The sequence below is a fragment of the Lontra canadensis genome, unplaced genomic scaffold (genome assembly GCF_010015895.1).
Source record: "Lontra canadensis isolate GAN:19392208 unplaced genomic scaffold, GSC_riverotter_1.0 scaffold139, whole genome shotgun sequence".
NCBI classification, from domain to species: domain Eukaryota; kingdom Metazoa; phylum Chordata; class Mammalia; order Carnivora; family Mustelidae; genus Lontra; species Lontra canadensis.
The window spans coordinates 2987146-3001553 of record NW_022631133.1 but is presented as its reverse complement, the minus strand read 5'-3'; the positions used below and the strand labels follow the sequence as shown (position 1 = coordinate 3001553).

General features: G+C 35.3%; 2 protein-coding genes across 5 annotated transcripts in view; both read right to left on the bottom strand.

The window, feature by feature from the left end:
* The window catches only part of TUSC3 (tumor suppressor candidate 3), a 245313-nt gene that overhangs the window by 16034 nt on the left and 214871 nt on the right, over positions 1-14408 (bottom strand). The gene's annotated exons all lie outside the window — the stretch shown is intronic.
* Positions 6649-7126, bottom strand: LOC116858579 (60S ribosomal protein L32-like). Its single transcript, XM_032843416.1, has one exon. The coding sequence runs from the start codon at positions 7076-7078 to the stop codon at positions 6671-6673; it is 408 nt and encodes a 135-aa protein (XP_032699307.1). The 5' UTR covers positions 7079-7126; the 3' UTR covers positions 6649-6670.

Sequence of the window (14408 nt, the reverse complement as noted above, 5' to 3'; positions counted from 1 at the left end):
CTGATAAAAATTCCCTTGACCCTAGAGTCCTAGGACTATGCTAATTATAAAGTTATGGGGAAAAAAATTAAAAGCTCCTATCACTCAAACTGCTCATACATAGGGAATTTCTATTGCTTAGCTTATTGGAGCAAACTACTGTGACTGTATAGATCCTTAATAAAGAGTTAAATTAGGTTTCCCTTTCATTCTTCTCTGGTTACATCTGGCCAAAATTTAGTAATAACAAAGTTAAAACCATCAAATCAATAAATAGTACTTAATAATAGTTTATTGGGAGGGCAAGAACAATTTTTAAACTAGGATTCCCCAAATTCAAGGACTAATATAATCCTCAGGGACATGAAGTCACTGAATGGCTTATAAAGTAAAAATGAAGAAGTTATTGACTTTTATAGTGATTGGTTATTATAGTGGGGATTTCCAGATAGCAGGGGATTGGCTACGAGTGATTATCTCTCATGCCATTTTTAGGAAGATGACAAGTTTCTTTTATAATTATCAGAGGCATTTGTAAGAACTGTCGCAAGTTAATTTCACTTATATTTTTGAAAAAGGCTAAATTAGTCGTGTTTATGTGGCTTAAATGATTTTGTCTGCTAAGGGAATTCTTAAGTCTGAGTTCTACTTTGTAATTCACCTTAACGTTCTTTATTACATTCAGGTACAAATTTGAATCTACACAGTTAAAATATACACATTTGATCTGAAAGTTCACACAGGATGCCAGATCATTTTAACTCTAACAAAATACTTTTTGCAAATATTCAAAACATAAATGACATTTAAAATGATTTTATGTAGATATTAAAAGTAAAATAAGTATCACTACAAATGCTTCTGAAATTCCACTAATAAAATCATGGGCAAGTGTGACTATTTCTATTTCTGGGGAATAAGTTTTACAAAATTAAATGCTTAAAAATTTTAATAGAAGTATAGCCATATATAAAAATATATTCAGGATAAAATTTTACACATAAACATTCATTTACACATATATATGTATGTTATAAACATACCTATACACAGATATAATCTCGAGAAAAAGTATTCTTTATTCGGCAAAAGAATATTGGATATTAACTGTGGTTACACAAGTAAAACCAGTCCCCATTAAAAGCTCTTCATACCATTTTTTACTACTTTTCCTCTGCAAATAGTTAAGCTACAATGTGAAAACTACATGAGTAATATGCTTCTTGTTGGAATTGTTTTTGAATAATAAGCAAATTCAATTTGTGACAGAATTATAGGATTTTCTTAAGCATATACCACATTTTATTGCTTTATATTACTGATGCACAATTGTTCCCAAATGTTTGCTATTATAAATATTCCTACAAGGTTATCTGTTTACATGTGCAATATTTTCCATAAGATCTACACTTACAGGTAGAGTTTTTTTAAGAGGCGGCATGTGTATTTTCAAGTTTACTAAGGTACAGTCACACTGTAGTTTTCCTGTATTTCATCAGTAGTTTTGCTGGACTATTGCTTTTACCAGACTGATGGGTGACCATCTGTAATAATAGTCTGAGCATCCTTTGATAAGTTGATTCCTCTCTTTGTTTAACCTTTTGTATACTGCTCTTTTTTTTCCCCCATTTCCCCATAACTCTCTTACCCATATTTGTATTTTCCTTAAGTTAATTTGTATGGTGCTTTCTTTTTCTGGACGTGAATTGGTTGAAGTGTTACATTTGGATTCTTCCTTTATGTGTTGTCTTATATGTTGTTTGTATGTATATATTTAATCTAATAGCCAACATTTATTTACCTCAACTATGTGCAGGCAACTGAGCTAAGCACTGTGCATGGATTTCTCTCATTAAGCCTTCTAACGGTGCTGTGAGGTGGGTACTGTTTTAGTTCTTACTTACAAATTGGGATAATGAAAATTAGAGACTAATAACTGGCACAAGGTGTTAAGTAGTGTGAGAGCCAGAATTCAGACCAAGGCTGTCTGAGCCAATGCCCATTTGCTCTTAACTACAATGCAATAGACGTCTTCTCTCCTTTTTTCTTTTTATTATTAAAACATTAATATGTTTGACATAAGACATTGTGTAAGTTTAAGAGGTACAATGTATTAATTTGATATATATTTTAATTCGATTGCCATTGTAGTGATAATCATCACCTATATCATATTATATAATTACCCTTTTGAAATAATTAAGGTCTAAACTAAGCAAATTTGATTACAGTACAACAGTGTTGTCTATATTCATTTCACTGTGCATTAATTCTCTATGGTTTATTTACTACCCATTATTAACTTGATATTCTTCACTGTCTTAGCACCCTTCCTCCCTCTTGTGGTAACCACCATTTTACTGTTTTGACAAGTTTGGGTTTTTAAAATTCCACGTATATCATACAGTAGTTGCCTTTCTTTGATCTCACTTAGCATAATGTGCTCAAATTCCATCCCTGTTGTTGCAAACAGTAAGACATCCTACTTTTTTGTAGCTGAACAATATTTGTGTATCAACTTTTTTTAACCATTCATCTATCAACAGACACTTAGGTTGCATCCATATATGGCTATTCTAAATAACGCTGCAGTAAACACAGGGGTTCATGTACCCATCTAAAGTAGTGGTTTTGGACACATATCCAGAGGTGCAACTGCTGAATTGTATGGTGGTTTTATTTTTAATTTTTTGAGGAAACTCCATATTGTTTTTTTCTTAGTGGCCACACCAATTTACATTCCTATCAACAGAGCACAAGGGTTCTCTTTTCTCTATAGCCTTGCCAATATTTATTTATCTTTTTGATAACAGGCTTAAATTATAACAGAGTGAGGTGGTATCTCCTGGTGATGCTGATCTGCATTTCCCTGATGACTGGTGATGCTGAGCATCTTTTAATATATCTGTTGGCATTTGCACATCTTCTTTGGAAAAATGGCTGTTGACTTCCTCTGCCCATTTTTTAACCAGGTTGCTTTTTGTAATTGAGTTGTAGGAGTTCTTAATATATTTGGATATGAACCCCTTATTTGATATGTGGGGTTTGCAAAAACTTTCTTGCATTCTGTAAGCTACCTTTCCTTGTTGTTTCTTTGGCTTTGCAGAGCCTTTAAATTTGGTGTAGTCCCCCCCCCCCTTTTTTTTCTTGTGTTGTGTTTTTGGTGACATATCCAAAAAAATCATTGCCATCAAGACTGCTGTCAATGAACTTCTTCCCTTTGTTTTCTCCTATGAGTTTTATAGTACCAGATCTTATGTTTAATTCATTTTGGTTTACTTTTGTGGGTGGCACAAGATAGGGGTCCAATTTCATTGTTCTGCATGTGCAAAAGAGACATGTGTTGAAGAGACTGTATTTTCCTGATTGTTCTTGGGTTCCTTGTCAAATATTAAGAGATTGTATATGCCAAAGTTTAATTTTGGGCTCTCTATTCTATTCCCTTGGTCTCTGGGTCTGTTTTTGTGTCAGTACAACACTGCTTTTATTACTATAGCTTCAAAGAATTGTTTGAAATCTGGAAGTGTACCTCTCGTTTTGTTCTTTTACCTAAGGACTGCTTTAGCTCTTTGGGGCCTTTTATGGTTCAAAACAAATTTTAGGATTGTTTCTCCTATTTCTTTTTCTTTTCTTTTTTTAAAAAGATATTATTTATTTATTTGATAGAGAGAAAGCACAAGCAGGGGGAGCAATAGCAGGAGAGGGAAAAGCAGGCTTTCCATGGAGCAGGGAGCCCGATGTGGGGCTTGATCCCAGGACCCTGGGATGGTGACCTGAGCTGAAGGCAAGCACTTAACCAACTGAGCCACCCAGGCACGCCTCTTCTATTTCTGTAAAGAATGCCTTTACATTTTGACGAGGATTGCATTGAGTCTGTAGATGGCTTTGGGAAGTATAGACATTTTCATAGTATTTTTCGGATCCATGAACATAGAATGCATTTCTATTTGTGTTTTGATTTCTTTCAGCAAAGTCTTGTAGTTTTGTTGTACAGATTTTTCATTTTCTTGGTTAAATTTATTCTTAAGATTTTTAAAAATTTTGATGTTATTGTAAATTAGATGGTTTTATTTCTTTTTTAGATGTTTCATCATTAGTGTAAAGAAATGCAGCTCTTTTCTGCAACTGGATTTTGTATACTCCCAACTTTACTGAAATTGTTGATTAGTCGCCAACAATTTTTTGGCTCAGAGTTTGGGATTCTCTTTATTGGTACTGATATAGATATATATATAAGCTCATATCATCTGCAAGTAGAAACAATATTACTTCTTCCTTTCCAATTTAGATGCCTTCTATATCTGTGTCTTGATTGCTCTAGCTAGGACTTCCAGTATAGTACTGAATGAGAGTGGTGAGAGTAGGCATCTTTGTCTTGTTGTGGATCTTAGAGGAAAAGCTCTCATTTTTTTTTTTTTCCCATTGAATTTCAATGTTAGCGGGGCACCTGGGTGGCTCAGTCGGTTAACCATCTGCTTTCAGCTCACCTCATGATCTCAGAGTCCTGAGACTGAGCCCCACATCCGGCTCCCTGCTCTGCAGGAACCTTTCTCCATTTGCCTCTCCCTCCCTCTTCTTCTGCTTCCTTTCTCTCAAATAAATAAATAAAACCTTTAAAGAAAAATACAATGTTAGCTTTGGGTTTGTTTTATATGGCTTTCATTATGCCAAGGTATGTTCTGACGTTCTGACTAGATACCTAATCCGTTAAGGATTAGGTATAATCCCATTAAGGATTAGGTATAATCCGTTAAGGATTAGGTATAATCCCATTAAGGATTTTTATCATGAAATGATGTTGTATTTTGTCAGATCTTTTTCTGCATCTATTGAGATGAACACATGATTTTTTTTTTTTAAGATTTTTTTTTTTTTTTTTAATTTATTTGACAGATCACAAGTAGGCAGAGAGGCAGGCAGAGAGAGACAGGAGGAGGAGGCAGGCTCCCTGCTGAGCAGAGCGCCTGATGCGGGACTCGATCCCAGGACCCTGAGATCATGACCTGAGCCGAAGGCAGAGGCTTTAACCACTGAGCCACCCAGGCGCCCCTGAACACATGATTTTTATCTTTCGTTTTATTGATGTTATGTCCTACATTTATTGATTTGCATGTTGAACCATCCTCGAATTCTAGGATTAAACCCCACTTCATTATGGCGTATAATTCTTTTTAAGTGTTCTTGAATTTGGTTTACTGATAGTTTGTTGACAAATTTTTATATTTGTAGTCACCAGGGATATTAGTCTATAGTTTTCTTTTGTTGTGCTGTCCTTATTTAGTATTAGTATCAGTGTAATGCTGGCTTCATAGAATCTGAAGTGTTCTCTACTACTCTTTTTTTTTTTTTTTTTTTGGTGGAATTGAGAAGGATTGGTGTTGATTCTTATTTAAGTGTTAGGTACAGTTCTCCAGTGAAGCCATTTGGTTCTGGGGTTTTCTGTGTTGGGAGATTTTTGATTATAGATAGGCTATTTTTATTAATATTTGATCTGTTCATATTTTCTATTTCTTCCTGATTCAGTGTTGGCAAGTTATGTTCCCAGGAATGTATCCATTTCTTCTAAATTATCTAATTTTTTGGCATATAATTATTCATATAAGTCTGTTATGATCCCACATATTTCTGAAGTATCCATTCTAATAACTCCACTTTCATTTCTGATTTTGAGTCTTTTTTTCTTGGTTTAGCTAAATGTTTGTCTATTTTGTTTCTTTTTGAAGAATCCACTCTTAGTTTTATTGGTCCATTCTATTGATTTTCTGGTCTTTATTTCATTTTTTTCCTACTTTGTACTTATTTCCTTTCTTCTGTTAACTTTGGGCTTAATTTGTTCTTTCTTTAGTTTTTTGAGGTGTAAAGTTAAGTTTTTTACTTGAGATTATAATTTCTCAATATATGCATTTATTGCTATAAACTCACTTCCCAGAACTGATTTGGCTTTATCCCATTAGTTTGGTATATTGTATTTTCCATTTTCATTTGTTTGAAGATGTTTTTAAATTTCCTTTGTGATTTCTTTTTGACCTATTGGTTGTTTAGAGATATGTTTTTTAGTTTTCACATTCGTAGATTTCCTAGATTGCCTCCTATTGATTTATAATTTTATACCATTGTGGTCCAGAAAAGATAGTTGATTTGATTACAGTCTTCTTAAATTTGCTAATATGTGTTGTGGGTCTTATCAAATCATTTATCCTGGGGAATGTTCCATGTGCACTTGACAAGAGAATGTGTTTTATGTTGTTGGATGGAATGTCCTATGTCCATTTTTTCTAAAGTTTGGTCCAATTCTAACATTTTCCTGTTGATGATCTATCTGGTTAGGTCTATACATTGCTGACTCTGGGTTACTGAAATTGCCTACTCTTACTGCATTGTGTTCAATTTCTCTATTCAGATCTGTTAGTATTTGCTGAATATATTTTGCTGTTCTGGTATGTTTGGTGCATATATATTTACAATTATTGTATCTTCTTGATGTATTCACCCCTTTAACATTATATAATGACCTACTTTATCTCTTGCTAACATTTTTGGCTGAAGTCTATTTTGCCCAATCTAAGTATGGGTAGTTCCACTTTCTTTTGTTTGACACTTGCTTAAACTATCCCTTTCCATTTCTTTTTTTTTTTTTTTTTTGTAGTTTTATGGTTTTATTAACACAAATATGACGTGCACAACAAGCTGTCTATTCATTTTCTTCACTGCGCAGCCTGGCGTTGGGATTGGTGACTCTGATTGCCAGCTGGGCTGCTCTTTCCACAATAGCTTTGCGGTTCTTGGAGGAGACGTTGTGAGCAATCTCTGCACAGTAAGATTTGTTGCACATCAGCAGCACTTCAAGCTCCTTGACGTTGTGCACTAGGAACTTCCTGAAGCCACTGGGCAACATGTGCTTTGTCTTCTTGTTGCTCCCATAACCAATGTTGGGCATCAAGATCTGGCCCTTGAATCTTCTGCTCACCCTATTGTCAATGCCTCTCGGCTTCCGCCAGTTGCGCTTAATTTTGACATATCGGTCTGACTGGTGCCGGATGAACTTCTTGGTCCTCTTTTTAACGATCCTGGGCTTCACCAAAGGTCTGAAGGCAGCCATGATGCCCAGTAACAGATGGCTACCACCTCTGCAGGCAGCGCCGAGGAAGAGAGCCTCCCTTTCCATTTCTTTATATTGAGCCCACGTGTGTGTTTAGAGCTGAAATGTCTCTGACAGGCAGCATATATTTGGGTCTTGCTTTTAAAAAAAAATCTGTTCAGCTAGTCTGTGCCTTCTGATTGGTGATTTCAATCCATTTACATTTAGCATGAATAGTGATATCTAAGACTTACTACCACCATCTTATCTTTTGTCTTCTGGATTTTCAATGTTTCTTTTTCCCTCTGTTTCTTTGTAAATTTGTGGTTTTCCATAGTAATTTGCTCAGTCTCACCCCTAAATCCTCCCCCATTTTTTGTTTCCTGTATCTGGATTTTTAACTTGTGGTTATCATGAGGCTTAGACAGAATACCTCAGATAAGTTGCTATCAGCAGGAAAACAAAAAAGAAAAACTTTCTCTTCTTGATTCACGTATAAAAGTTCTACCCTTCACTCCTCAGCTTTTTTATTTTTGATGTCACAGAACAGCTCTTTTTATGCTGTGAATTCATTAACAAACTGCAGTAGCTGTAATTATCTTTAAAGTTCTTTCCTTTAACCTTTATATTAAGTGGTTAATATACTTTTCTAATATAAAGTTACAGTTTTCTATTTCTTTCACCTTTATCAGACATTTGTGGACTTTCATTTTTTCTGTGTTTCTAATTAGCATCTTTTTATTTCAACTTGAAAAACTTCTTTCAGCATTATTTATAAGACAGATCTGGTGGTGTGGAGTTTCTTCAGCCTTTCTCTCTCATATTTGAAGGATAATTTTATGATATAAAGTATACTTGACTAGTAACTTTACTTTTTCAATACTTTGAATATGTCATTCTACTCTCTCCTGGCCTATAGTGTTTCTACTGAGAAATGCATTGAGAACTTAATGAGGGTTCCTTTCTAGGTTATTTTCCCTTTTCCCCTGGCTGCCATTAAGATTATTTCTTTATAAATGATTTTTAACAGTTTCTTGGAGATCTTTTTGCATTGAGATAATAAGGTGCTTCCTTAACTTAGTAGACTTACATGTCTAGTTTCTTTCCCATGTTTAGGAAGTTCTCAGCTATTACTACTCTAAATAAACTCTGCCTCCTTCTCTCTCTCTTCTCCTTCTGGTATATAATTATTCTGATATTTGCTTATCTGATAGAGTAATAATCTTGAGGGTTTTTTTTTTTTTAACTTTTTAAAAATAATAGTTCCCTATTATTCCAACTGAGTCATTTCTAAATTCCTATCCCCCAACTTGCTTATTGTTTCTTCTATCTGATGTGCTCTGTTTTCTATGCTTTCTAATGTATACTTTATCTCATTTATTAAGTTTCTCAGCTCCGGAATTTGTTTCATTCTTTTTAAAATTTAAATCTCTTTGTAAAGAACTCCTTCATTCATTAATTTTATTCCTGAGCTCACTGAATTGCCTGTTTTCTTGTAACTAATTAAATTTCTTCATTCTAATGAAGAAATTTTGAATTCTTTATCAGTTAGATTACAATATTCCATGCCTTGATTTGGATGCTGGAGAATTATCCTTTTTGTGATACCATATTACTATGATTTTTCAGTATCTAATGGAATGTGCCTCTACTGTCCCATTTGAAGTAGCACATGCCTTTCTTGTTCACTTCGTTACAGTTCAACAGGCTGGCAGTTAGAAACCTTTTGTTTTCCAGAAGGTGGTGCTATAGCACAAGTTTTGGGCTTTCTTACTGGAGCTGGCTTTCATTGCTACCCTTGGGATCAGGCTTGTAAAAAGAACTATGTTTAGAAGAAAAAAGAAAGGTTGGGGGCAAAGTCTGAGTAGGTATGGACTTAACACCTGGGGCCATGGGAGTGCCCTTGGGCCAGTAAGAGAATCCTCCAGTGGGGAAATCTCAGAGGTCTTTGGGCTGACCTTTGGCTGAAATCCTGGAGCCTACTGCAAGAAACACTTTTTTTTTTTTTTTTTTTAAGATTTTATTTATTTATTTGACAGAGAGATCACAAGCAGGCAGAGAGGCAGGCAGAGAGAGAGGAGGAAGCAGGCTCCCTGCTGAGCAGAGAGCCCGATGCGGGGCTCGATCCCAGGACTCCGAGATCATGACCTGAGCCGAAGGCAGCGGCTTAACCCACTGAGCCACCCAGGCGCCCCAAGAAACACTTTTCTTATAAGACCCTTTGATGGTCTTGTCTGCCTCTCTCCATTTACTCTTCCTTTCCCCTGTCATAAGGTCCCTCCTCAGGAGCTGGGTGTTGCTGGTCTCTGCAGCCTGCACTGCCAGGCCATCTGTCCTTCACCATTTTCCTTTTCCACCTCTTCTGCCAGAGATGTAGTTGCTGTTGCTTGCCACCCTCCAAGCCTAGTAGGTGGCAGTGTTGCCCTGGGACAGAAGGCCAACTTGGGTTTGTTTTCCTCTTTTTTTCTCTGCCCCCAAACTTGTCTGTTCTTGTCTGACTGTTTGCCAGTTTCTCCCATCAGGCTGGTTGGATCCTGAAAATACTCTATCTCCGGTCGGTGTACCAGTTTTTCACTCTCCACAATACCTTTTCTGATGGCAGCAAGTGGGTATGGGACAGGCTCACAGACTCCTTTGGATCCAGCCCTCTCTGACATCCTGTTCACCCACTGTAGGGAGTACAGAGGGGTATCCTGGTGGATTGAGCTGAGGTACTTTTGTTTGGTTACAAATGTCCAATTTTGTAAATAAAAAAGACAAAAGGAACAACTCATACTGTCATGATGCCGAACTCATTCTCTTTTTTAAATTGCTTTGTTATGCATAGTTGTCATTTTAATGTGGCAAATTATTTTTCCCTATGAATTTTGTGGTTGTTTCTTGCTTATGAAATTCCCTTAAATCTTAAAAACATTCTCGTTCTTAGTATCTTTAAGTCAGGTAATGTCACTCTTCTGTTCAGAACAATTTAAAAGCTTTCCATGTCACTCTGAATAAACAAGATTTCAAAGTGGCCTCTAGGCCCTACATGATTTGTATCCTGATCCACAGCCTATACGTGTCTGCTCTTGTTTGCTCTTATTCTTGCCCTACTAGCTATTTTTCCAACAAGACCGAAATCTCTTTGCCTAGGCATCTTTGTACTTGATATTCCCCTGCTTAATGCTCCTCTCCCAAATACCCACAAAATTCACTTCCCTTTTAGTTTCTGCTCAAATGACGTCTTATCGGAAAAGCCTCCTCTAACCTCTCTCATTCCTTTTTCCTGTTTTTTTCTCCGTAACATTGTTTTTGAAAGAAATTTCACATTCAATTTAAAAAAAAAAAAATTTACTTACTGTCTTTTTCCTGCCACTGCAATGTTAGACCCCCAAAAAGGCAGGAAATTTTTGTTTGTCCTCTTACTCATTGCCATACAACTCTTTGACAGATATCCTTTTTTTCAGTTTCCAAATAAGGAAAATGAAGCAGAGAGGTGTGAATAACTTATGCAAAGCCACAAACTAGTAAGTGACAGTTGCCAATCAAAAAACCATAAAAGAAATAAGGTAGGATGATATCACAGGATAGATGAAAATGATGAGAGAAGAGCAGAGTAGCAAAAGAGCTGGAAATGCAGAGAAAGATAATAAAGTTAACAGCAACTATCTTGAGGTCATAAGGTTGGGGATTTTTGCTTTTTTTACTTACCACATCCTACTGAACAGTAATTTGCAGAATTTTTCTGTAAAGGCCTAGAAAGTACAGTTGACCTTGAAAACCACAGGTCTAAACTGCTGGGGTCCACTTGTATGCAAATTTTTTTTGTTACTCTAGTACACTATTATAAATGTACTTTCTTTTTATGATTTTCTTAGTATTTTCTTTACTTGAGCTTTATTTGTAAGAAACAGTATATAATACATATAATATTTAAAAATACGTATGATTATTTGCTATCAGTAAGACTTCCAGTTACCAGCATGCTCTTAATTTTTGAGAAGAAAAAAGTAATTATGTGGATTTCTAAATGTGTGTGTATGTGGGGGGGGTGTCAGCAACCCTAACACTCACACTGTTCAAGGTTCAACTATAAATTTGATAAATACAACTATATGAATGCTTTGTAAGCTGTATGACGTATGGCTACTATTTAACACTGCTGTTGTAGTGCAAAGTAATCAAGACAATACAGAAATGAATAGGTGTACCTATGTTCCAATAGAACTTTATTTACTAAAATAGTAGACAGACTGGATTTGGAACTCATTGGTGGTAGTAGTTGTCAACTGTGTTACACAGAATCCAAGATAGTGCAAAAGGCAGTATAAACTGTTATATCTGAGAGGAAGTTAGTTTTATTTACTTGAAAATAAATGTGAGAACTTAGTAAATACAGAGCATACAACCCCAAAATAGGATTTAAAAGCAAAGGAATGAGTAGGTATATGGTTGTGTATAAGCACAAGGTAAAATATTCTATTCGAAAGCAGTAGGGTCAAGAAACAAGTGTTATCTTAAGAATATTTACTGCAAACTTGAGTTTTCTAGGCTTTACCAAAAAATAAACTGCAGAGCTACTTTAAACTTGATTGTAATTAAGATTATGAACTAAAATGGCTTAAAAGAGCTAACTTTCGGGCGCCTGGGTGGCTCAGTGGGTTAAGCCGCTGCCTTCAGCTCAGGTCATGATCTCAGGGTCCTGGGATCGAGTCCCGCATCGGGCTCTCTGCTCAGCAGGGAGCCTGCTTCCCTCTCTCTCTCTCTCTCTCTGCCTGCCTCTCCATCTACTTGTGATCTCTCTCTGTCAAATAAATAAATAAAATCTTTTAAAAAAAATAAAAAAAAAATAAAAAAAAAAAGCTAACTTTCCCTTTTCTCTCTATTTAAAGATACCTTTTTAATTTAAGGCCTTTGGGTGTTGAGAATTATTATTTAACTTAAGTTAAATATCATTTTGCATATCAATGATAGAAAGTTTTGGTTAGAAAAGGGCCTACATAAGACTTACCATTTGGAAAAAAAATCTGTAACATAATTTTTAGGTGAAGTATTAACTTTTAGAAAGAGGTAAAAGCTAGATGATGGTCTGTCAGACTTGATGTGTAAGGCTTTCTTCACTGAGTAGAGGGTTGAATGACTCAGCACTAATCTGAGAGTTTCTGTGTTCAACTCTGGATTAAACAGTTGATTTTCTGCCATTAAACTGTGAGTGTAGCCATTTTGGCTGTCTTACTGAAGAGTCCCAAGCGGTGGATGAACTACGTTTTTGAGACTTTTTCTGTTGTTCTGAGTTTCCTAATGCCTATGCCTACACACACACACACGTCCTAGTCTACTTCATGTATTACTTTCACTTTGTATTGAGTAATGTCATAGCAATGCACACCTGAGTTTCTTTGCTAAATCTGTCAATCAGCTTTTACTGCTTAAAAAGTCAAAATATTGACAGAATTCCACATAAAACGGAAGCTGCTATTTGTATAAATTATATGCAGCACCCAGAGGCACTGCGCATCCTACTAAACAGGTAGCAAATACATTTGTACTATATGATGATCCATTCTCAGTTGTACATGATGTTAGATTTACTGTTGCTCCTAGGAAGAGAATGAAGACTGTCAATTGAAAGATAAATAAGAGCATATGTCGAAAAAAATGTTAGCATATTAAGAAGACTTACAGAGCTCTAAATCTAAAATTATCTTCAATTTGCATCCATCATTTTTTTATGTAGTATGTTTTTCCTTTGATATAACATACTAAAACATTTGCTTTCTATCACAGATTGAAAACAAATGCAAAGTGAAATAATATTCATTCATAATAAGTGGAAAACAAATGTATTTCTCATAGGAAAAGCACATGTGACCTAAGAGTGTGTGTGTGTGTACACATATATGTGTGTGTGTGTGTGTATATATATATATACATATATATATATTTAAATTATTATTGCTAGTGTACCCTTTGTCTTTTATATTAGCATTTTTACTTTGAAAAGATGTTTGTCATCATCTTGAGATCCTAGAACTTGAAGGATGTAGAGAACTAAGGGATAGATCAGAGTTTTAAAAAAGTTAAAAGCCAGTCCTAGAACTCCTGTATCCTCTATCTGCTAGCACAAATAGATCACATCTTGGTGACTTCACTTAAGGTTCAAATTTCTTAGCAAGGTATGGGAAGATTTTCATTATGCATCCAAAGTAACCTTTCATCAATCTGCTCTTAAGCATTTGTGAATATTCTCTCTCATTTTATGTTTTTGTACCTACTCGACCTCCTAACTAGAATATTCTCATTCATTCTCTGAGAAACTCCTTTTTCCACTGTACCAAAACCAGCTGAAAAGTCAGTGCAAGTTCTCTAGGCAGTGAGTTGCTCTTCCTTTTGAGCTTCCAAGCACTCATTGTAACTTTTGTCACAGTAAATTACAATTATTTTTCTATCAGTCTACCTTCTTGTAAACAGCAAATATTTTACATTTGCATCAGGTATTGAAATACAACTGAATGAAAAATAAGTAACAATGAATTTTTACTAGGAAAAATAAAAGGATTACATAAGTTATTCTTAGTTCACATATTCCATATTAAAATGTGATATTTCTTACTCCTTTTTATATAGTTTTCTCTCATCAACTACTTAGGACTGCTTTTTGTTTTTTTCTTAAAGAAGGTACTGAGAAAATAAAACACTAATGGGGAGAAAAATCTTATTTTTAGTAAATATGAATCTATAACCTATGACATCAAATGATTCCATCTGTTCTTAGTTTTTTTCCAGCAAAATTTTGCATACAGCAATTGCATCTAATGATTTGGCTTACTAAATCAGAAGGAGAAAAACAAAAAGCAGGCATATTCTCTCTAGATAAACAAGAAGTGACCATCTGGAATTTACGGGATTTTTCCTTCCTTCCTTCCTTCCTTTCTTTTTGTAAAAAGGAAAACACATACACATGCAAATTACAAAAAAAAAAAAAAACAAAAACCAAGTTTAAAAAAATATCAGTAGAGTCTTCCAAGTGAAAGTAAAAGCAGAAATTATTATTTCGGCTACTTTTAAAATTTCACCAGTAGTTTTTTTTTTTTTTTTAAAGATTATTTATTTATTTATTTGACAGAGATCACAAGTAGGCAGAGAAGCCGGCATAGAGAGAGGAGGAAGCGGGCTCCCCGCCCAGCAGAGAGCCTGATGCGGGGCTCGATCCCAGGACCCTGGGATCATGACCTGAGCTGAGGGCAGAGGCCACTGAGCCACCCAGATGCCCCTTTCACCAGGAGTTTTGATGAGTCCACCATTTTAAAAGACATTTTCTCAGTTACCTTACAACAAACAAACCAGGAGAAGAAAGCAGTAAGTAACTACT

Excerpts from the sequence above, each read along its gene's own strand:
- LOC116858579 (XM_032843416.1), bottom strand. The coding sequence starts at position 7,078 with ATGGCTGCCTTCAGACCTTTGGTGAAGCCCAGGATCGTTAAAAAGAGG.